The sequence below is a fragment of the Pinus tabuliformis genome, chromosome J (genome assembly GCF_031772625.1).
Source record: "Pinus tabuliformis cultivar Carrire ecotype Pingquan chromosome J, CPIR1, whole genome shotgun sequence".
Lineage (NCBI taxonomy): Eukaryota > Viridiplantae > Streptophyta > Pinopsida > Pinales > Pinaceae > Pinus > Pinus tabuliformis.
In genome coordinates, this window is record NC_142295.1 from 504048611 (window position 1) to 504072945 (window position 24335).

The 24335-nt window shown below is 39.5% G+C and overlaps 2 protein-coding genes across 5 annotated transcripts in view; one reads left to right on the plus strand and one right to left on the minus strand.

The window, feature by feature from the left end:
- Positions 1-24335, minus strand: part of ILP1 (IAP-like protein 1) — an 81734-nt gene that overhangs the window by 41548 nt on the left and 15851 nt on the right. For all 4 annotated transcript variants that reach the window (XM_089378019.1, XM_089378022.1, XM_089378020.1 and 1 more), the window contains exons 4-6: positions 16311-16657; positions 14369-16193; positions 13333-13577 (exon numbers count right to left, since the gene is read on the minus strand). In XM_089378019.1, coding sequence (XP_089234145.1) covers positions 13333-13577; positions 14369-16193; positions 16311-16657 — 2417 coding nt within the window. The remainder of the gene's footprint in view (positions 1-13332; positions 13578-14368; positions 16194-16310; positions 16658-24335) is intronic.
- LOC149227982 (uncharacterized) lies at positions 3641-7269 on the plus strand. The gene is made up of 4 exons (XM_089376860.1): positions 3641-3798; positions 6222-6601; positions 6765-6980; positions 7100-7269. The coding sequence occupies exons 1-4, from the start codon at positions 3641-3643 to the stop codon at positions 7267-7269; spliced, it is 924 nt and encodes a 307-aa protein (XP_089232986.1).

The following is a 24335-nucleotide window of genomic DNA, read 5'->3' on the forward strand; positions in this document are numbered from 1 at the left end:
ATCATCCATGTAACCTCCATCCAAGAAATCTGGTATTATTTTACATCTTGGATCAACCACCAAACATTTTTTATGAAGTCTCATATTCAACCTTGCCTTATTTTTTGTTTTAATTTTATGCTTCCTCCTCTTCCTTTTGTTCTCTTTTTCCTATATTTTGTTGGCACTTTCGCGCAACTTTTCATTTCTATCATCTTCTTCATATATGTATTTTTCAATACACACACACATTATGTCTTGTTTTACGACTACTTAATCAAGTAGAACACTCGAATCAATGTGTCTGCATGTGCAGTTGAGATGGTTTAATATTACACACACAATGAACCAGAATCCATGAATCTAACTCAAATAAATACAAATGAATCCATAACACTATACACAATTGCCAGCATAATTTCAGCAAAATATCAACTTTGAATTCTCATTAAATAAATGTGTACAACAATGACTCAAATTGCATGAGCCTCAATTCAAACTAACAAACTATCAAACCATCAACCAAATATGTACAAACTGAAATCAATGAACCTATTACAAATCAAAATTAGGGCATAAATAACAGAGCCCAATGGGATAATAAGTGATTCGCAACCCAGCTATAGACTTCTATCAATAAATTAGTGTAGCATAAAGAACACGACACGAGGGAATACAAAGTAGTTCACATCCCATCTATTTATATCTATATTGACACATTGGTGTACAAGCATCCAGAAGATGAAGAGACAAAGGGAGGAGATGGCAATCGGAAATGATTGTTGAGCTTCCTAACCAGTTATTGAGTTTTCCATGCAAGTTACTCTAGTGCACCTCAACATCATATGCATCCAATTGGCAATTATACTCAAGATTCATGTGCGTTTCAGTGTGCCCCTATGCTTAGGAATCATTCACTTCCACCTATGGAAATTCAGCACAACTGTTGCACTTAGCACATACATCATACACCCCAGTAAGCTTCTTGTCACGTTTCTCGTAACTATGTAGTAATTCAGATTGATTTCTCCTGTTATCAGGGAACGTATACTCTTTCCTGTTCACTAAACTACAGGAAATGCTTAAATAAATCTGTCCTGATAGATGTCAAGACTCAAAACCCAATCAAAATGAGATCAACACTTGCTAAGCCAAAATAAATTAGGCTAAAGCTATGATGACGAACCTATTTGAAACACACTCATCAAACTAGAAATAATACTTACAGTTGCCATCATTATACTAAACAATTTAGTAAAACCCTAACACGACTCCAATTGCTGGTCAATCAACCTCTATAATCCTATAAGTTATGTTAATTCTTGTAACCCAATGTACTTCATTCATAGATCCAAAATTGGCCCAACAATCACTTGTCTATTGAACAATTTTACCTGTCAACTATGATTTGGTTATATAATATTTATGCTTCATATACATTTCAATAGTGACCTCCCTAACCTACAAGATTGCTACCAATAGCATAGCAATAGCTTTGGTCTACTCCAATTGTTGGTCAACCACCCTATATTAGCCTATAAGTTACATTTTTTCTTATGAACCAATATAATTCATTTAGAAATCAAATAATTTGTGCCTATTCAATAGGCTACTATTATTTCACAAACTGGCCCAAAAATGACAAATTTATTGCACATATTTACAAGTCAACTATGCGTCTCAACAGTGATCTCCCAACCCTACAAGATTACTATCTAATGCAAAGAAAGAATGCTACTTCATATTCCATTCTTGCACGCTGCAAACTATCTTAACTCTGGATCTATCAAGCATCAAGAAGGATAAAATCCCTTAAGGTGTAAACCTTTCCTCAGGCTTTACACTCATAAAAATTATTTATGGATGTATCTCCAACAGTGTTATGTATAAGTGTACTTTACTTGCCAGAATGATATATTTAGCTAAAAGATTAAACAAATGGTTATGTTCAAAACAACTGGACAATAATTGATTGGAAATGTGTTGAAACAGGATAAAAACAAGAATCATTTTGTTTAATTGGGAAACAATAAACTAATACAGCAAATACATATGTTGCAGAAAGATTATCAACAAGCATCAATATGATTATCATGAACCTGCTAAGTATATACTTAGAACCATTGCACTTGTCAAGTTGTAATAAAACTTAAGTATCAACAACAATCAAGATGATTATCATGAACCTGCCAAGCATATACTCAGCACCATTGCAGTTGCAATAAAGCTTAACAACTACCAATGACCATCAACATGATTATCATGAACCTGCCAAGTATATACTCAGCACTTTTGCACTTGCAACAAGGTTTAACACCTATCAACAAACATCGACATGATTACATGAACCAGCCAAGAATATCCTCAGCACCATTGCACTTGCAATCAAGATTAAGTTTTAACACTGCCTTAAATAACCAGCAATCATGCAGTTTCATCTACATGGACATGTATTTGATTTTTTATAACTTCTATCTCATGCTAAGTTTCGCTCTGTTCAACCACTGAACAACCCTGTGTCTGCAAGGCATGGTAGTTAGACGCGACAACTTTCAAAGTTTAGAGCATACTCTACAAAACATATACAAGAAAAACACCCCAGTACAAACACAGATCCTGAAGGCCTGTCTAAACTCTACAATAGAAATAGCGAACAAAAATGATTGGGTTAGATGAAATAAATTCTTTCCAAAATAGAAATAGTGAACAGAAATGATTGGATTAGATGCAATAAAAAATTTCCACGATGAAAATAACCACACACGAAATAAGGATTTTAGAAAAATGACCATTTTTTTGTAAACATTTCATCAATAGTTTCTTTACAAATAGATCAAAACTAGACATGGCTTTTCACAATGTAATCAATCGTGACAGAAACTAAACCTCTTGAACATTCCTGCTAGCATTTAAAATTTACTATGTAGCCAATGCAAAACTAAAATACAGCGAACCCTGTAAGGTATTTGGTAACCTGACCCATACTTGAAGAATTTTTTGAGGTTAGCCAAATTTCAAACCTCAATTCAAATTCAGCAAACCCTGTGACATTGGTGCACAGGCTCCTTCAGTTTCATTTATCATATGCCCATATACACGTGAACTGGAATCAGATAAGGGTAGAACAATACCAGAGACTATCGTGGGAATTTGTCGTCTATTTTTTGGGTTACTATAAAGCGCTGGGAAGGATGAAACCCCGCATGAACTGACCTCAAGGGAATTTGAGATAAACGATGCCATCCCACCCAATGGTCATCCCATTGAAATAAACAGAAAAAATGCTTCCTCAAGTCCCATCAAGACATCAGCCTCAAAATGAAATAAAGTCTTTCCAAAATAGAAATAGTGAACAGAAATGATTGGATTAGATGCAATAAAAAATTTCCACGATGAAAATAACCACACACGAAATAAGGATTTTAGAAAAATGCCCAAACTTTTGTCAGTGAAACAGGAATCGCCGTTTAATCGGCAAAATAGCGAGTTTCAATCTGCTCGGCGGCTAAACGATCCGATCCAAAACGTTCCGAGTCAACTCGCGTTGACCGATTTTGGATCGTGGTCAACGCGAGTTTGACTCGCGATTCCTGAAAAAATCGCCAGTTCTGCGTTTTTTTGGCGAGTCCCGCCAGTTTTATTTTTTTTCGGGTTTCGGATTATGGCGGGTAAATCTTTTTTCGGGTCTCGGATTAGTATCGGGGCCGAGGTATTTCGGGTTTCACAGTTTCGCTATCGACGCGAGGTATTTCGGGTTTCACAGTTTCGCTATCGAGTCATCGACGCAGAGATTCAGTGTTCGACGCCGCCGGAGATTACGTGAGTTTCACTATCGAGTATCGACGCAGAGATTCGACGGATTGCTGAACCTGCGTGCCGCCTTCAGCCTTGAAGACGAGGTAAGTTGGTAACCTGCGTGAGCCCGAGCCGCTGCATTCCTGTACCAACATATATAGTTACCAAACTGTGTTGCAGCGTTGCTGCATTCCGTCATTGAGATTGATCACAGTAGTTGAGGCATCGTTGTCTGAGTTCATTTAGTCTGCCATTGCGTCTGAGAATTTCTTGTCATTTCCAGCTTAAGTCAACTAAGTTATCATTGTCACGTCAGGCATACGATGTTCATAACTTCATAATGATAGACTGCCTAAATCCAGTAGCTAATCTCATGCATTAATAATCTGTTGCTAAAGAGTTAGTGATGCTTCCAAATTCAACGACCTTAGATTTTCAGCCTTGCTAGTTTGTTTCTGCAGAATGCCTGTAACTTCTGGATTTGGTCTCATGTCAGTGTGCAGTTGCACTAATCATGGTTGAAATAATACTAATCCAGCAATTATGCACTAACATGGCTTCAGTTTTAATAAAGGCTGAGACATAGTTCCTGCTGTATTCTTACTGCAGAGCTGCCATACAGGTCTAGCTGAGGCCAAACTTTCATGGAACACACATATACAGTGGAAGGAGATATTCCTACAGATTGGAGTACAGTACTAGCCCTATCATCTTGTGTTATGATTTGTTGAAGGAGATATTCCAATTTCCAACTTTACAGACTAGCTAGGCTATATTATTATGCCCTTGCAGAGTGTATATGGAAAACGTTTTCGAATCAGAACTTAGAAGTGAATTAATATGTAAGTTTTTGGCACATGTTTTAATATTTTAAGTTTTTGGATGATTTTTAAATTTGATTTTTTTTGTCTTTCACAGGAGCCACAAATTAAATAGAAGCCGGACTCCAAATCTTAACAGAAGCCACAAATTAAACACAAGTTCAAAGCAACAACAATGCCGAGAGAGCGGGACTTTGCTTGGGCTTATTGTGACAAGATTCCCGGAAAATCCACGCTCCTTTGTAAATTTTGCAAAAAGGAATGCAGTGGAGGCATTTATAGATTCAAGTTCCACCTTGCAAAAATACCTGGCCATGATATAGGTATTTGCGGCACCGTTGACGAGAATGTCCAATACCAAGCAGCCTTGGCCCTTGAAATGTTAGAGCAGCATAATGCCAAGAAAGCAAAGCAAACTGCTGAAATAGGAAATGTTGGAGTTGATACTTTTTCTGTCACTAGCCCCATGTCACCTCAATCTGTTGAATCCTCAATGCCGTTCCCAAGTTTTCCACACATGCCTCCAAGGCCAAGTCAAACTCAAAGCCATGCCAGTCCTTCAACTCCTTCCTTGAACACTGGAGGTGGAAACATAAACGCCTTTTTTGCTCCCCGCACAAAACCCGGTTCCCAACCTACCTTGGATGGCACTGGTTGGAAAAAAAATATCCATAGTCAGGCAAGGAAGGCCATTGCTAACTTTTGGTACTATTCTGACATACCTTTCCACTGTGCCAGAAGTCCTTATTGGCAAGCTATGATTGATGCAATTGTTGCTGCAGGTCCAGGGTTCAAAGCCCCTACATCAGAGAGCCTTAGAACATATATGTTGTTAGAAACAGGGTGCACCATCATGGGTAGAAACAGGGTGCACCATCATGAGCGATGGATGGACAGATCAGAGGAATAGAACTTTAATAAATTTCCTTGTATCTTGTCCCGCAGGCACAATGTTTCTCAAGTCAGTGGATGCTTCAGATAAGGTTAAGACTGCCCAACTTATCTGTGAAATGATGGAGGAAGTCGTTCAAGAAGTGGGAGAAGAAAATGTTGTACAAATTGTCACCGATAATGCAGCGAATTATATGGCTGCTGGTAGACTTTTTGAGATGAGGCACCCCACTATTTTTTGGACCTCTTGTGCTGCCCATTGCATAGATTTAATGCTTGAGGACATTGGTAAGCTTCATTGGATACATGAGGTTGTGGAGAAGGCAAAATCCATAACCAAATACCTATACAACCACACTATTGTCCTAAACACTATGAGAATATACACTGAAGGTAAAGAAATTGTTCGACCTGCAGTGACTAGATTTGCAACAAATTTCATATCTTTGCAATCTGTGGTTGAGCAAAAGATAAATCTGAAGAGGATGTTCTTGGGACCTGAGTGGATGGGATCTAAACATTCCAAGACCCCTGAAGGCATCGAAATTGCTGCACTTGTGTTTAATGATGGCTTCTGGAAAGATGCTGAAGAGATTATTGCTGTGACGGAGTCCCTTGTTAGAGTTCTCAGGTACTTTTAGTCTTTTAACTTTTTCATTTTTTAAATTTCATTTCAAGCTTCTTTTTATTTACAATGTTTCATATTTCTTTAAATTTGAATGCTTGAACTTTCAGGATGGTTGATGGTGACAAACCCGCTATGGGTTACATTTATGAGGCGATGGATCTCGCAAAAGAGGCCATCAAAAGAAGATATGGGGATGATGAGACAAAGTATATGCCTCTTTGGGACATTATAGATGCACGTTGGGATAGGCAATTGCATTCCCCCTTACATGCTGCTGGGTACTTCTTAAACCCACAATATTTTTATGATAAGAGCAAATTTAATGAGGATGGGGAGGTTGGCAGAGGACTTATGACATGCTTGGAAAGGTGCTTCCCTGATCCAGAACAACAAAGTCGTGTCTTTTCCCAACTACAAGATTATAGGACACCATCTAAATTGTTTGCCTATACCAGTGCTATAAGACAAAGGTCAAAGATGTTGCCAGGTACCCAGCTTGAAGGCTTCATCAATTCATTAAATTTGTTTAAAGTTTAAACTTTATTTTGTATGTTAAATGTTTTATTAAATTTTCTTTTCTTTTTAAGTTTTTACTATTTACTAATTTGGTACTTCTAGTCTTCTACTCACAAACCCTTACCACTTGCTAGGTCTTTGGTGGCAAAACTTTGGTAGTGATACGCCAGATTTGAAGAGATTTGCCATTCGAATCTTAAACCAAGCATGCAGTGCTTCAGGTTGTGAACGCAACTGGAGCATGTTTGAGAAAATACATTCTAAGAAGCGCAACCGATTGACACAAAAGCGCTTGAATGACCTTGTATTTGTCCATTACAATCTACGACTTCGCAACAAACAAATACAAGGTGAGATTCGAGAGCTTGAATTTGAAGGTTTCATAATCTAGTTCGTACTTTAAAAGTTTAAAGTTCAAACTTCAAAGTGAAATTTTAATTCACATTTCAATGTCTCATGATAATGACAGGTATTGATCATTCACCAATCGACCTTGAAGAGTTAGATTTGCAAGCTACAAATGCGGCAGAATGGGTTCAATTAGATGAGCCTCCTCTTTTCAGCCTTCATGACTTGGAGAACTTTGAGAGTCAAGCAAGCGAAGGAGCGGGAGGAATCGCTTCTAGTTCTCACTCTTAAGAGTCTTAGACTCTTAGTCGCTGATTTTTTTCTGATTAGTATGCAGTTTTTAACTTTTTTGTAAACTTTTAGAAGCATATGCTTCTAAGGACTCAAGACTCAGTGCTTTGGATCATGTGTGGACTCATAACATATATGAGATACTTATTTATTCATGATATTTTGGACATCTATTGATATTATGCATTGTTTGGACATACCTTTCCCCAATATTAATGAAAAATGGTTTTTTTAATTCAATATATGTGTATATTTTTATTTAATGAATTTGCCGATTTTTTTCCGATCCGATTAAAACTTTCGCTCTTTTGCCTCGCCGATTTATTGCCGATTCCGTGTCTGGTAACATTGCTTTTGTAAACATTTCATCAATAGTTTCCTTACAAATAGATCAAAACTAGACATGGCTTTCCACAATGTAATCAATCGTGACAGAAACTAGACCTCTTGAACGTTCCTGCTAGCATTTAAAATTTACTATGTAACCAACCCAAAACTAAAATACAGCGAACCCTGTAAGGTATTAGGTAACCTGACTCAAACTTGAAGAATTTTTTGAGGTTAGCCAAATTTCAAACCTCAATTCAAATTCAGCAAACCCTGTGACATTGGTGCACAGGCTCCTTCAGTTTCATCTATCATAAGCCCATATACACGCAAACTGGAATCAGATAAGGGTAGAACAATACCAATGACTATCGTGGGAAGGATGAAACCCCGCATGAACTGACCTCAAGGGAATTTGAGATAAACGATGCCATCCCACCCAATGGTCATCCCATTGAAATAAACAGAAAAAATGCTTCCTCAAGTCCCATCAAGACATCAGCCTCAAAATGAAAAAAACGCCTTACAGCATAAAAAGGTGCATTATTGAGGAAAAATCAGATTCTAAATCAACGGTTGGTAGCCTGAAACTTTCCACCAATATTGACTCCAATCTGGCTAGCACAACAGTGGATGATCAAGTTGTTGGTGACTTGACAAGTTAGGCAATAAGTTACCAGGATTCGGATACGGATTCATATCCGGATCTGGATTCGCAAGATTTTTGAAAATCCAGGATCCGGATAAGGCAAGGATATGTCAAGTACAAAAAATATAATAATATTTTTTAAATTTAAAAAAAACAAAAATGATAATATTAAGTACAAAAATGAGTGTCTCATCCATGATTGGTCACTATGTTGCAAAGACAGAACTGGCAGCAAATTGATTGGTCATGGGTTGGCAGCAAATTGATTGGTCACGGGTAGTGAGCCCATAACGCATGTGGCATTCCCTAAGTCGAACCACAGGCTGCAGGCATAGATAAATGGCCACCCCACAAAAATTCAAAAAAATAAACGAATTAAAAACCTGTGAATCGTCCTCGGACCTCTGCGCTGTCTAAGGGAACCCATAAAGAAATGTCACTATCCGCAATGTTATCCAACGGACCAAATCTGTGGGGTCATTGCCTGGTTAATTGCCCTCGGACCTTTGCGCTGTCTGAAGAAATCTCAGCCTGTCGCTATCTGCGTTGTCTGAAGAAATCTCACTGTCTCAGCCTTTTCTATGGCCGACAAACTCATAAAAAAGAACAATGAGGGACCGCACATGCAATCAAGACAAAAAAAACCTAAAACTAAAGTCAAAAAACTCAAAACTGCGTTAAATAAAATCTAAAATCCGGAATTATATACAGGATCTGTTTCTAAATTGAACGATCTGTTTCCAAGGCGAGGGATTCGTTTCCATTGATCATGGATTCGCCACACTGGCCATTCTTTGATCCGGATTTAAACAGGAACACAACAAATTACGGATATAACCATACATATAGAGATGCAATAGAAATAATACTTCATTTCATTACTGTAAAATACTGAAATATGCTTACAAACAGAAATGGAAATAAACTAGCTAGGGCGATGGTAGCTTAACTCTGAGAAGAGATGTGGCGGCTACATGCCTCTGAACTATGTTACAATGAGGCTCGAAGGCCTATTTATTGTTAAAAAACAATGGAAAACCCTAAACATCCAAAAACCTAACCCTAGAAGATGAAAAGCCAAACTGTGGGCCCGGTTTGGGTAAATTGGTACATCAACTCCCCGGGGTCATAACTTTCGCATACGATCTCCGTTAGAAAGATCTATCCGAGAACTACAACTTTGGGAAGAGCAACATCGGTCCATGGCCCCATGTTGCTCCCAGTTTCCCCAAAAACGTCGTTTAGGGCCTCAAAACGACTCCGGAGTTGAGGACCCGAAAAACTGCTAAAAATTGTAAACTGTGCTGCAATTAAGGAAACTGAAAAGATGAAAGAAACAATGGTGGGGGTCCAAGTGGACTTGGCAGGTGGCCACCAATATCCACCTAAATAATTCCTCCCCCCTTAAGAAGCAATGGTCCCCATTACATTGAGTTCCTCCATGAGATGAGGAAACTTCTGCTAAACTTGGTCCCTGGTGAGCCACTTGCCCTGGTGAAGGAGTTGGCATGCTTTGACAACTCCATACAGTTGGATATTCTGCTAGCGAGTGTGCTTGATTTGTGTGTCCATGATCCGATCATTTGCAGTTTGTTCCATGCAATCTGGATTTAACTCTGTGGGTGTGAGTTGTTCTGCAATGTCGGATGTGTCTAGTAATGGTGGAAAGTATGGCCGAAGGTGGTCCACATTGAACACTGGGTGCAGGCCAAGGAATCAAGGAATGCTGAGCTCAAATGCATTGTTTCCCATAGCCTTGGTAATGGTGTAAGGACCATATCGAAGTGGTCTGAGTTTCCGATAGGCTCCGGTAAGGCGTTCCTTTTGCAAATGCAACCAGACTTTGTCGCCCACCTAAAACCTGTGTGGCACCCAATGTTGATCATGTCGTTGTTTGTACTTGGCATTTGATTTCTCCAGAATGTCGTGGACCTGCTGGCGAATATGTTGGATGTGCTCAATGAAGTTGTTTGCCTTATTTGTTTCGGACTAGACATGAGCCGAATCTGCGTGAATAACTGCAAATGGCATGGCCACATCAATGGGACATAGTGGTTGGAATCCCAAGCCCACCTAAAAAGGGTTGTGGCCAGTCGAGCTGTGGAGAGCCCGGTTGTAGTTGTGCTGAACATAGGGGAGGCTCTCATCCCATGTGCATGGATGCTTTGAGTTGTACATGCGCAGAATGTGTATGATCATCCTGTTGACAACCTCTATCTGGCCATCAGTTTGAGGATGGAAGGCTGTGGACTTAGTGAGTTTGGTGTCCAGCATCAACCAGAGACTGGACCAAAATGTACTGAGAAACCTGTTGTCCCGATTTGAGATGATAGACTGTGGGATCCAAAAGTGTACCCACACTCATTCAAAGAAGAGCTTGGTAGTGGCTTCCACTATGATATTCTTCTTGTAGGTCACCATAATGGCCATCTTCGAGAACTTGTCGACGACCACAAAATCACAGTCGTTTCCATGCTTAGTAGAAGGAAGGCCCGACATGTAATTCATGGAGATGGATTCCCATGATCTACTAAGGGTAGGCAGCAGGGTATAGAGGCCCTGCTTCTTGATGGTCAGTTTGGCAATGGCGCAAGCAGTGCATGATCTGATGCACTTCCCGACATCCTGTCGAAGATTTGGCCAATAGAAATACTTTTGTAGAACTGCCACCATTTTCTCGACCCCGAAATGCCCAGCAGCGCGACTGTAGTGTGCTTCCCAAATCAACTTGGCACGCTCGCTTGAAGGAGAACACAAAGGTGACCCAAGTGGCATAACAAGGCATCCTAGAGGTGAAAATCTGGAACATGCTAACCCTCCAAGAGTGTCTAGTATGTGTGGCCAAATTCTGGGTCGCTTTTGTAGAGAAGTGGCCAATCAAAAGTCTCGTACCCACAAGAGTTGAGCACGGTGGTTAACGCCATGATCGATGGTCGGCTGAGGCAATCTACAACATTATTGGTGTTGCCCTTCTTATACTTGATATCCAAATGGCATTGTTGCAGGTATGTGGACCACTTCTTATGGCAACCATTCTGCAATTTCCCTTGGGTCTGTATGAACTGTAGGGGTCGATGGTTTGTGTGGATGACTATTTCCTTCCCCAAAATGTAATGTTTCCATTGTTGGCAGGCCTGCACAATGGAATACATCTCTTTGTCATAAGTGGGATACTTCCGGACTGTTTCTGAAAGTGTCTCATTGTGATATGCCATTGGATGCTCGTGTTGAGTAAGTACTGCCCCAATAGCATAGTCAGAGGCATCTGTCTCGACCTCAAATGGTTGTTGCAAGTTTGGTAATGCGAGCACTGATGCCAAGCAGATGCGATCTTTCAACTCTGTGAATGCCTTCTGTTGAGATTCAGACCAAAAGAATTTTGCTTTCGCTCCTCCCTTGGTGACTTGACTCAAGGGCCAAGTGATATGAGAAAATCCCAACACGAACCTGCAGTAGAAGTTGGCAAGACCTAGAAAGTTGTGGAGCTCTGTCAGAGTGGTTGGAGATGGCCAATCCCGAATGACTTGGATCTTGGATGGATCCACATGCACCCCCCGTTCATCAATAATGTATCCCAAACACTAAACCTAGGCCATGTCAAAAGTGCATTTCTCCAAATTGGCACATAACTTGTGTTGCCGCAGTGTTTGGAGAACCTGTCGAATGTGGTGCAGGTGCTCTTCTCAACTCTGGTTGAAGATTAGCATGTCATCCATCCATTGCACATTGCCTCCTCGCTTCCTCTTGGTGCTTGTCCCATCCTCTCTTGTGACATATTTCCACAAGGGATATTTTTCAATGTTGTCTTTAGGTCCTCCTCTTCCCTCAACATTACTTGCAGCAAACTCTAATGATATTGGGGGAGGAGGGGCATCTCCAATGGAGACATTCTTGCCCTTCCTTTGCCCCCTAACTACTGCCTTTGATTGAGCCATGAATACTGTAAAAAAAAAACAAACAAAACATGCACAAATTTGTAAACAAAAAATCATATACAAACTATTGTAATAGAATAAGAAATGCAAAAAAATGGAGCTGAAATGCACTTACCTAGTGCTTGAATCTCTTTGTCGAACGCTCTACTCCCTTAGCTCCTTGCTCCAAACCCTAATCTCCTTGCCCACAACTCAAACAATGCAAAGTGAAATGACAAACAACATGAAGCAATAAAGGAAATGCGTCTTTTTTAACCCGCGGGAGTCTGTTTTTTGGGATACAAATCCTAGAATCGGGATTCATAGAGTATGTACGGGATTCGTACAGGATTCGTACGAATCCTATTCGGACTCGTCAAATCCTGTTCTGGGATTCGTATTCCCAACGATTCGCGGGATTCGAATTCCCCGGGTTGTTTCAACGAATCCGGTTACTTAGGTGGCCACCAATATCCACCTAGATCATTCTTGGACGTATTTAAGCGGATCCGTGGATCCTGGACAAGGCCTGAGATGAGCTTTATCTCTAATCTTTTGGCAGCATGAAAATCTCAATTTTTGGTGTCCAATTGACAATGGGGCATGGTGCATAGAGAAGACATCCCTGCAGGGAGTTGAGGACCATATCAGTTGCTCATCAATTTCACTATTCATAGGCTGGCTACAGAGATCTTCTGCAACATTCTTGGTCCATACACGTTAGTTATAGTTTGGGACAAGCAATTGTGTTCAAAATTTAGGAGAACCATTAAGGGTTATACTATTTTCTACTGGATTGTATTTTATATTAGATTTTGAATAGGGGCTTTAAGTTATAATATGCTAATAAAGCGACAATATAATTATTAATAAACTGACATTAAAGATAATTAGTCACATGTCAATTTATACATGCGTAAGTAGTTTCATAGCATGTCTCTCTCATGAGACATCTCTATGTATTAACTCAAACATTTTTTTAACTTTGAAATAGATCAAATACATCTCTCTCTCTCTGCAGGTATTTTGTGCATGTGAGATGTGTGACCTTTCATATAGTATGCAGTAAAACAATAACTATTTAAAGTCATGTCAGCAATGAGCATGCAAATCTGAATCACCACATACATTACTAAGATTAAATTGAAAATGCCATTGGATGACAAAGCATACCTTATATAAAGATGCTGCAGACTCAGATTCCATGGTTACTGCAGGAATATGACCTTGTGCACCATAAGCTTCCAAAGCATCTAGAGTAAGCTGCCATCCACAAAGAGCCATGGCAATACTACCACTACTACAACCAGCAGCTGCAACATTACCATTGACCCAAGGGCAAAAATTGTGATGCTGCTGAATAGGATCAAATTCTGCAGCTTCATGCTCTCGTGCTATCCCATTGTTAAATTGCCTTTCTGTTAATGCAGAAAAATTCAACCATGCTATTATCAATTTCACCACATTTAAGAGAGCATAAATCCATTGTTATGTCAGAAAATTATTAATACTACATCTGTACAATAACATTTTCAAATGATAAAGCTTAAACAATAGCATAAATGCTGGCATAACAAATGTAATAAATATGTTGCATATGAATTGGGTGAATAAAGCATCTTTTGCTGCAGATTTCAAGATAAGTAACACGTCCATTGATCTCAACAGTACTCACCCAACAATAATGAGATCTAAGGTAGTACAGTCGTGGACTTATCTGTTCAACCACATTTTATTCTATCCTTATTCAACAAGGTTCAATCCTTACAGTTCTTTAATATTTCATCCAAATACAAAAAATATACCTAGACGATATCAAAGCAAAGTGCAGGCATAAATAGTTTTTTGCAATATAAAAATCATCTTTTACAGAGATGGTGAATTCTAGTTGACAAATTAGCTCTGATCTAATACCAAAGCAAATATGACATAATTTGAGGAAGCGCATGGGATCAGTAAAAGAGCCACAATGCACCTCTGAAGTATCCCATCTACTTTGTAGAATAAAATTGACCATTTTGTGAAATTCAGAAATGGCCCATGTGCAGACCATTTCAGTTATCTACTATTGACAGATCACATCTTAGGCCCACCTAGAACCACCCAATGCGTAAAATATGAGACAAATACGCTCAATAAGGTGTTAGTCATGTTCCTACTAGAATGAACATCAGATATACTGCAAACAATATAGATATATATATATTACCTGCTCCATTGACAACTCCGGGAGGATACCCAGGAATTGTATAACCTTCATCAGCAGAGAACTTCGCTCGATTTGTCACCTCTTCTTTAGACACCTCATAGTCAGAACCTGCTATTACAGCATTGTGTGTAATTGTTGGTTGGTTTCCCTCTTCATGGTGAACTGTGCGACTGCTTTTTTGGTCACTTTCCCATGACTCCCCTTCTGTTGATCCCCCAATTTTAGAACCAGTAAACACCCTTCCCACTGAATGAGACATCGTGAAATCATGACTATCCCCATGAACATCTTCCCTTTCTGTTTCATCGGGAACAAATTCACCTGTTAATCCACGATCAGGAACAAAATCACCTGTTTGTCCCTGGTTTTCTGTTACTTCAGCCACCAGTTCAGCTTCACCTACAGTGCTCTCAGTTCTATGGACAGAAGCCTCAACCCCGTGTATTTCAGCTTCATGGCTTGCACCCATCCCAACACTTCCACCACTTATTCCTAAACTAAATCCACCTCGTGCTTCAAAAGTAGCATTTTCAGCATTTAATGTCCCATCACCTTCATCATTAGTGCTCAAGCTTGTTTCTTCTGCAGCGCGTCCAGCATCAGGCTGCAGACATGTACTCTGTTGTGCTTGAATGCTGAAATTCAGTTCTGACATCTCATTTACCTCAGCATTCTTATCAATACTGGGAGAAGGCCCATGTACATCATCATAATTATCTGCTGGAAAATTCTCTACACTTTCCATAGAATTCTCTTGTAGACTATGATAACGTGTATCCATTGCAATAACAGAAGAGACATGAGCTGAATCTCTTGTAGAATGAGCACCAATTGGTTGCTGATTTCCGAATACTTCCATGGCACTTTTTTTAGAAGGATTGAAACCATCTACTTCAATGTCTATTTCAAATGCCTCTGAATGGCTGGGACCTGCGTATGAAACATCTCTGCCATAGGATGCTCGATCTGCAGCCAAGCTCTCTGTTGTCCGTGTGCGCTTTGACGGTCCACCAGAATACTGGCTTCCATCATTGACTTCATCGGCATCGCGATCAACCACAGTTCCTTCCACACTATCAGCATGCTGGACCCTGCCTGCCGGCCTGTCCACTGTACTCCCTCCTTCATCCATACTGCGTTTGTGAGTCCGAGGACCTCGTGACTCATATGATGCCGCATGATCTCCAACTTCACTGCCAGTAGGTTGCCCTAACATTGGATCCCTGTCTTCTACAGGATCTTCCAAGGGTACAGCAATTGCCGGAGTGTTGAAATGCGTTGGAGGTGGCCCTCCAGCTATTGTCAGATTCAAGTACATACCTACATTCGAGTGTGATTTTCCATCAACTGTAGTTGCAGCTTCCTCTGCTTCATCTCGACCTTCAAAATTTTCCCTGTCCCTTGAATCAATAGCATACCATCCAATTCCACTCGCTGCACTTACCCCACGTGTAAGTACTAACTTTTTGCTAGTCTCTGGCAGATCATTCCCACTAGAAAGAACACGAGATGGACGAGGGGCTGTAACAAAATCCCAGAGCCTAACAGTCGCTCCACACAAGCTACAATCTAAAACTGCTGATGAAAGATTGTGTCGAGATTCAGATGTGGAAATCTTTTTCTTTGTGATTTCCCTCTTTTCAGGCTGTACTGACCTTGAAAACAGCAGCATGCTTGGGCCTGGCTCACATGTTGGATGAAACTGACCCTGACCTGGACCAACAGAACATGCATTTCTTGCTGACTGAGCTGAATGCTCTTCACAGTCTACCACATTTGGTAGCAATCGAGGTTCCCACCCACATAAACTTATCAGCCTCTGTGCCTGATGAGTCATCAATATTTCATTTTAATTATTATTTATTTCAGTAAGAAAAACAAGAAGACAACTACAAGTGAAACAGGAACAATCAAAACAATCTGCAATAGAAATAGAGCAAACCTGGTAATAAATGCTTGCAACCTCTTCTCGAGAAAATTCTGCTACAGGCATATTATCCGCTCTACCACTAGACTCGCTAACAATAACTGGTTGGTGTTGGGCCAGTATACGATCTATTTGTGAGCCCCGGCAAAGCTTCATCCTGTCAATGGCAGAACCAGATATCACAGGAAGGGCCGACAACTGTAGAAGTGCTTCACACCGATCATTATAACCTCCAATTAGTGCAGATGCAGGGGTGGGAGGAAATTGTGCCAGGCTTTCAGAACAGTTATTTCCTTTCCAGGGACATGTAACTCTATGGCCCGTATCCAGCTGCTCAGCAAAAGCTTCACTGGCACTTTGCGCTTCATCACAAAATAAGCGGAATTGCCATCAGTTCAGTCTCTATAGCATCCAATTCATCTTTTAGCACAGAGATAGACTATGGAAGTCAACCAGTTATGCAATCTAAAAAAATCCATCCTTGCAAACACTAAATTCAATAATTTTATGAATGCTCCTCTGAAAACACATTCCCAGATTCACATTGCATCACCACTATACAATGCTATAAATTTTAAACCAAGTGGTTTTACTTTTTAACAAACATCTGAAAGCATGTGCGGCAGTAAATACTAACAGAAGATAAAACATAAATTCCAACTAGACAGTCCATCCAAATGATATTACCCACTATGCATAAGACAGCCCCCTCCAGCAAAACAATTTCTAGAAGGCGGATTGAGTATTGAAATTAGCGCCGAGCTATGTGGAAGTGTGTAGAGCAGAACAGAGCCATTTTTTATATAATATATATTTTATATATTATAATGAATTCATATTAAAAAATGCACAATTCCAAATTAGTTGCAGATAAGAAAATAGACATATTTGTGCTACTTGTTGATAAGATAAGATAATTCTATTAATGTCCAACAAATGATGGTGGGCTCCAGTATTGCAGCAATGACGCTGCAACTCCTGGAACTCCCTTCTTTACTTTTATCAACCAGGTAGTTCGTAACAAACTTGGAAGCGACGGTGCTATATGCACAAATACTAGCTCTTATTGCAGGCTGTCACTTGATCAGCTGGCACAAGTTCGCTAGGAGCTTAAGCCAACTTCTATGAGTTCTTAGAAGAAGCTTTTAACTGTGATGGACAAAAGCTAACTCAAAAGATGCTAGTCTACTTGCAAAAAGAAGCGGAAAGCTGAAAGTAAATGCAAACCCTAGTTTCACTGACTAACCCTATTGGTGCAAGAAAAAAGATGAAGGTTGTTGAAATGGATGCCATTGACTCTTGGAAAGGTAAAATGCATGTGTCTAAGCTACTTCTGAAGGAAAATATGGAAAAGTCATCTTTTTGTATTTGTGAGTAATTTTGCAGAATTATTATGCATGTGCTTTAACTATTTTTGACTGTGCAAGGGTTTATTGGCAAAAGGAAATTGAGTGGGCGCTTGCAGGAGGTTGGGAAGGTGAGAAGAGGGCCTAAGGGGTCCCTAGCACCCTTCTAGAGAATTCCACAGCAATCAGATTTCGAAAAACTGCTCGCGTGAACTTCTACAGGAAGTTTGCAGGAGTTCTACAGGAAGAGCCGAAAGTGGATTTTAGAGGGTTGATGGTGGAAAAACGGTGGGAAAGTGGAAATGAAGGATGGACAAGGATCTTAAGGGGTCTAGGACCTGGTAAATGAAGCTAAGGAGTGTTGAAGATGGTTGGCTTTGTTCAAGGATGGAGAGCGCAATGTTTCACAAAAATGTAGAAATTAGGGCAAATTGGAAAATTAGGGGCTGGAATGAATCTTGGATTAGGGGCTGGAATAGGTTGTATGATGGAGGAAGGGTAGGTAGGAATGTATCATAGGTGTTCTGCACACTATTTTCCAAGACTGATCGAAAAAAGACTAGAAAAACCATGATTTCTGGTTTTTAGGTCGGATTAGGTCAAAATAGAATCTGATCTCGAGAAACTGCCCACGTGATATTCTACAGGAAGTTTGCAGGGGTTCTACAGGAAGAGCCGAGAGAGGATTTTTTAGGGTTGATGGAGGAAAACCGGTGGGAAAGTGGAAATGGAGGTTGAATGAGGCTGTGAAGAGGTCTAGGACATGGTAAATGAGGCTAGGGAGCGATGAAGAAGGTTGGATTTGTTCAAAGATGGAGGGACCAATGTTGCACAAAAATGAAGAAATTAGTTCAAATTGGCAGAGTGTGGTGAATGAAGGGAAGGAATCCGGAATCTGGGGTTGGAGCAGGTGGTGTGAGGAAGGAAGGATAGGCAGGGATGGATTACAGGTGATCTGCACACTATTTATCCAAACTAATCAAAGAAAGACTAAAAACATCAGAGATCGATCTACTTTGACCTATTCTGACCTAAAAACCAGAAATCATGGTGGACAAAAGTTTATTGGCAGAAAATCATGTAAGACAACTATGAAAACCGAGCAAGAACAGATCTAAGCATGTCATCACAACTGGTATCAACTTCCCTAACTAAAAATCTAACACTTGCGATTGCATGGAAAGGCAAAACAGTGTTTTGCAGCAAGTATGCCTTGGTCTCAGCGCATGGTCCCAAGCAGGGAGAGATGAGATCAAGGATTGCTTGGTGGTCTTTTTGCAGGTCTTTTCCTTCACCAAACTATCAAAACAACCTATAGCATGAAAAGCTATTTCAATCATCAAAAACAACCTAAATAACAAAGCAATATGTTAATCTAGGTAGCAGAAATTATTCTAGGAATGCAGCAAAAACATATAAAAGTACACAAAAGGAGGTACTGGCACTTGGGTTGGGCCCAACCCCAAGAGCTACAGCCTCCTAAAAAAAGCTCAGAGCTGATGCAAAGTGAAACTGATCTCCATTACTCAAAAAATAACCATGTCACAAAAAAGTTTACAGCAAAAGCTCGAAAATGAGCTGAAAGGCAGAGCAGCACTAAAGTGCGAAAATACAACTGCTAAGTACCAAAATATCAATACATTGTGGGAGTGCAACGACTGTTGCTACTAAAAACAAAGACAGATCTAATCTAAGATGTAAATTCTCTAGACTAGGAAGAAAATAAGTGCTATTGGAACAGCTGGATGTATTCAAGAAGAAGAAAGCTTGCTACATTATTATGAAGTTATAAATGCCATCCATGATAGATTAATGATTCGCCATTCAAACAACAACCATCTATTAGTCACAACATAAATTATTAAACCATATAATAGGAAATATACCCATGATTGCTGGACCGACATAGGCATCTGCCAACTGTCAATGTGATCAAAGAATTAAACAAGTAATTAAACCACCTGCATAAGTTCTAAAACAATGATTTAACTAAAGTACATACTACAAAGACCAGAAGGTCCAAAACACAAAAAAAATTAAATGACCCTTTTCTTCATTTTCACAAAAGCACAAGGGGGAGCATTGTGGGGGTGCGAGGGGAGAGTCACAGGAGCACAAGGAGAGTGTGGCGAGAGAGTGGGGAGATGGTGGGAGTGTGGGAATGAGTGCAGTTCTAGGGTCCAATAGAGTCCAAGGGAGTGTCGCCCACCTGTTCTGCAAGAGCTACTTCTTCATGGATCGTGCCAGAGGATTTTAAACTTACATATACATACTACATAGTAATCAAAAATGTTATATAGAATCCATGGATCGTGCTAGAATATTTTAAACTTGCATATACATACTACATAGTAATCAAAAATGTTATATAGAATCTATTTGAAATGGACTCTTTCGTGGCCTGAAGCATTTAGAAAACCTAAAAAGAAGCCAAGCCTTTCGTTCATTGGAAATTGCAAAGTGGACACTTTTGATTTGATCTATTATTTAAGCACTCCGAGTGGCTAGTGGCCTTCAATCATTGCTAATAATGGACAGCCTTTCAGAAAAGGCCCGTGGTTTTTCTAGCTTATATGATTTAAAAATGGGATCGATAAATTACCAGATGTTCCTCCTTTCACTACATAAATTGATTACACATGTTGCAACTCAAAGATATTTTGAAAACAAGGAAAACCCATATCAATTCATTATTCCTAGAATCACAAGTAACATCTTTCAAGTTCAGTGTCAATCCTCCACAATCAATTGAAGGATTGGAATTAGAACAACAGGAAGTCATTAGTTGGATACATATTTGTTATACATAGGGTTTGTTAGAATCCTACAGTGGATATTAGACTCAACATTTGGAGTCTATGTTCTGGGTTGTCTACCTAGATCTATAGACTCCAGGGCATTTGGAAGGTTCCCCTTGATCCTAAAATAGCTCAATGATACAGGGTAGACATGCACTGGGTCAGCATCTTTGAAGGAAACATTTTCTACCTACATAGACCTTCTATACAAGGGCTGACCCACTTATCATAGATGTCATTCTTGTAAATATCAAAAAATGCACTAAGGCATATTAATCTCCATTTTCAAAAAGTAAACGAGTAGAACCCATTTTCTGCCAATATGCCTCTATCTATATGGAGCTAGACCAGGGTTAAATGACTACCAAATAAAATTCTAAAAGACTTTCCAAGCAATCCAGACACAAACATTGGATAACAATAATATATGTTCCAAGATCTTGCAACAAGCAACAAATATGGCAATGTGGACTCAAATTGTACAAAGGAAGATTCTCAAGCCCCAATACAGGCAATAATACAACCCTGTGATTTCATAGTAGTAGAATATGAGATGCTCCTCACTCTCAATCTCTTGAATGTCACATAGCTGCCAAATCCTATCTCATCATTAGATGTGGTGATCCATCTCAACCCGAAGCCTATGAAAGCCCACCCAAAATTGACCCAAGGGGATTCTGAATGCATGTACCCAGTGTTTGTGTGCATATGCAACTGTAATAACAAGGCCATCTCTCAGCTACAGAAAATGCTCTAAACAAAATGGCATCTTAGGGCCAAGACCATTGAAGGGTGCACTCCAAGTGACCTGGATTTACTCCATGTAGATGCCCTCTCTAATGATCTAATTCAAATCCTACTTAGATAATAAGAGGTAACCTAGAGCATCTAACAAATTCTTGAATTGGGGAGCCAATCCAGCAAGATGGCCACTGACTAGAGTAATTGGGATGCCTCTAAAAACCAACAATGAACTCGTCATGAGACCTTGCTAAGGCAAAGGCCACATAAGAAGTTAGAACATAGTACAAGATAAGAATACTAATCCATAATGAAGGTTGAGTCCCAAAAAATTCAAACTCTGTGGAGGAAGAGACCAGTCTAAAAGCATCCACAGGGCAAAAGAGATTTGTCATGAACTCTGACAGGAGCAATGGATTGGGTGACTATCAATTTTCACTAGATGATCCATTGAAGACTCTGGACTGCCTCTATCCTAGAACAATCAATGTGAGGCAAACTTGGCCCTCAAAACTCAGAACCATAGAGGACAATGGGTTCAATGATCATGTCTAAGAGGTGCACCTTGGACAAGATATCGTGAGAATGACTATGAAATCATTCTCTCCGATAAGACAGGAGCAATAACAGCGAACGCTTGTTAAGTTAGGGCTAAGAAAGTGTCTTCATTGTTGGCCACTTAGACCTGTAATATGGCCATTAAATGAAAATCTTCTTGCAATTCCTTTATCATTCTCAAAATGTGAAAAAAACAAGAAAATGACAATTGGGAAATTGATGCTCTTGAGCTTGCATCACAAAACAAGGGTTGTAGAGACCAAAAGAAGAATGACAAGGACGCTTTGTCAGCCTTAAACCTAATCATGTTACAGCGTAATATTTCTTGACGTTTTTCATTATCAAGATGCCTTTATGGCATATTAAATCTGGACTGTTAATTTTGTTAAGGTAGCCACGCCATCTTGTTTGTGCTTTCATCCTTGGGGTCTGTTACCACATGTTTGGCATTGGGCGCACACAGGCATTTATTCATATGAGTGATTTGTTCACTAAGTCAAAGACTGGGTCACTCCTCCTAGACCTTAAATGATGAACATTGTAAATGCATTACAGCCAAGAAGAGGATGCAAAAACCCTGGGGTCCACAAGATTTGCAATGTAATGTTTTTATCTAAGAGTGGAGTGCAATTTTTATTCCTTTTTTTTTTGTGGGGAAGGGGTGGGGGTGGGGGGTGAGGAGTGGCGGGGAGCGGGCACCAGCAATTGTTTCAATGAAATGACTAAGGGTTGGGTGGCACTCTCCTCCTAAGCCCCACCGAATTCATTCACCTAAGCACACTTTATTATTAGAAAGAAGAGGTGGGTCATACTCACGGGTTCCACAAGGAATGGATCAAATGAAATTATATCTGTCAACCAAGGAAAAGGTGCTCATCTCATTGGGGCCCATCAAAAGGAGTTTAATGTAATGTTTTCAGCCTTAGAGTGCACATTTTCTAGTGGGCCTAACTTTACAAAAAGGTGGGCCTCATTTTCCATGCCTATAGATGTTAGATATTCACTGCTGGGGAGCTGAATTTGGGCTTATTTATTCAACTTGCATTGCCATTATGTGGTTGAAGAAGCTAATACCAGAACTATGGATTAATTCCTCTAAATTTCTGAATATGAAGCTTGTGGATGGTCTCAAATGCACCTTAAAGGCTGAGTTAGCCCCTTTTCTTGTGCTCGTCAGTTTTGGAAACCTTTCATCAGTAGCTGTACACCAAATTCACCCTGATAACACAGTTTTTAAAGCTTATGGGTGTTTGATCAACTGGAATGATTTCTCTTTGTTTTTTTCTCTCAGCACATGGTTATAGACAGTAAAACTATTTCTTGATTGTGTTCAAGTTGTATGACAATTTCTTATGAGTGTATGTTATGACTATAAGCTTATGAGTGTTTGTTCAACTGGTATACTTTCAGCCACCTTTTTGCTCTCAAACTGAATTTTCTGATTAGCAGAACCTAGACTCATATATACTCTAAAATATGTTTCTCCCTTTGAGTCATCTCACCATTCTTCACAGCCATATTCACAGGTCATTGGCTGTAGTTATTACCTATGTTCTGTGGGTGCCAATTGATGCCAAATCAGTGTAACACAGATAACTATTTAGGTAATCTCAAGTGCATTTCATGATGAAACTCATCGATTTATTCTCCGTGATGCATTGGTCATGGCACTGGGTTATAACTGTTGGAGTGCTAGTTTGCCTATGAACTGTTTGACAAAATACATGAGTAAACTTCCTAGAACCAGCATGACTTTTTTAAATTTGTTTCCCTACATATTTGGTATAGATGGATGATTGAAAGCTGGAAAGTTTTGTTGGTACAAGACTTAAAAATCTAAATCTGGTCTATAGATCTTGCAAATCTGTAGTTTCTGTGAAGATGCATGAAAACTGTTTGACAAAATATAACTGAATGATTTTTTTCACAAATTTCCAGTAGCCTTTGATGTTCTGTTTAATTGCCTTAATTACAAGTTCAGAGTGTTATAGCACACCTTGTGTGAGGTTTGTCTCCAGAGCCAAACCATTTGAAGAAATATCAATGCAAATCTCCTTTATAAAAGCTCAGGAACACTTACTTGTACTCATTGTATAGCAATTATGGATTTAAGACTGTAGGCTGGATGGTGTTATATTGTGTCTAAAACCCAAGATATATGAAGGACATATACATTCAATAGCTCCTTTAAAATCTAGACTGATGCTGGGACAACCTAGGAATGTGTACCGAACAGACCCTTCATTGACTTCAGGTGTCCATTATAACTTGATCATTTGTTGCTTTTCAGACCATCAATTTTAATAATGACTACAAATCTGTACCTATATTAAACGCTGTAAATATGTTCATAAGTGCAACAATTCTAGATCTTATTGTCTCTGTTTAGCATCTCTTCTTGCTGACATTTTTCTTTGAAATAAAAGATATATCTGTTTTCCAGAACCGATAATCCTCTCCATTTGTCTTGTTTACAAGCTGTAAATATGTTCATAAGTGCAACAATTCTAGATCTTATTGTATCTGGCATCTCTCTCTCTCTCTCTCTCTCTCTCTATATATATATATATATATATATATATCTGTGTGTGTGTGTG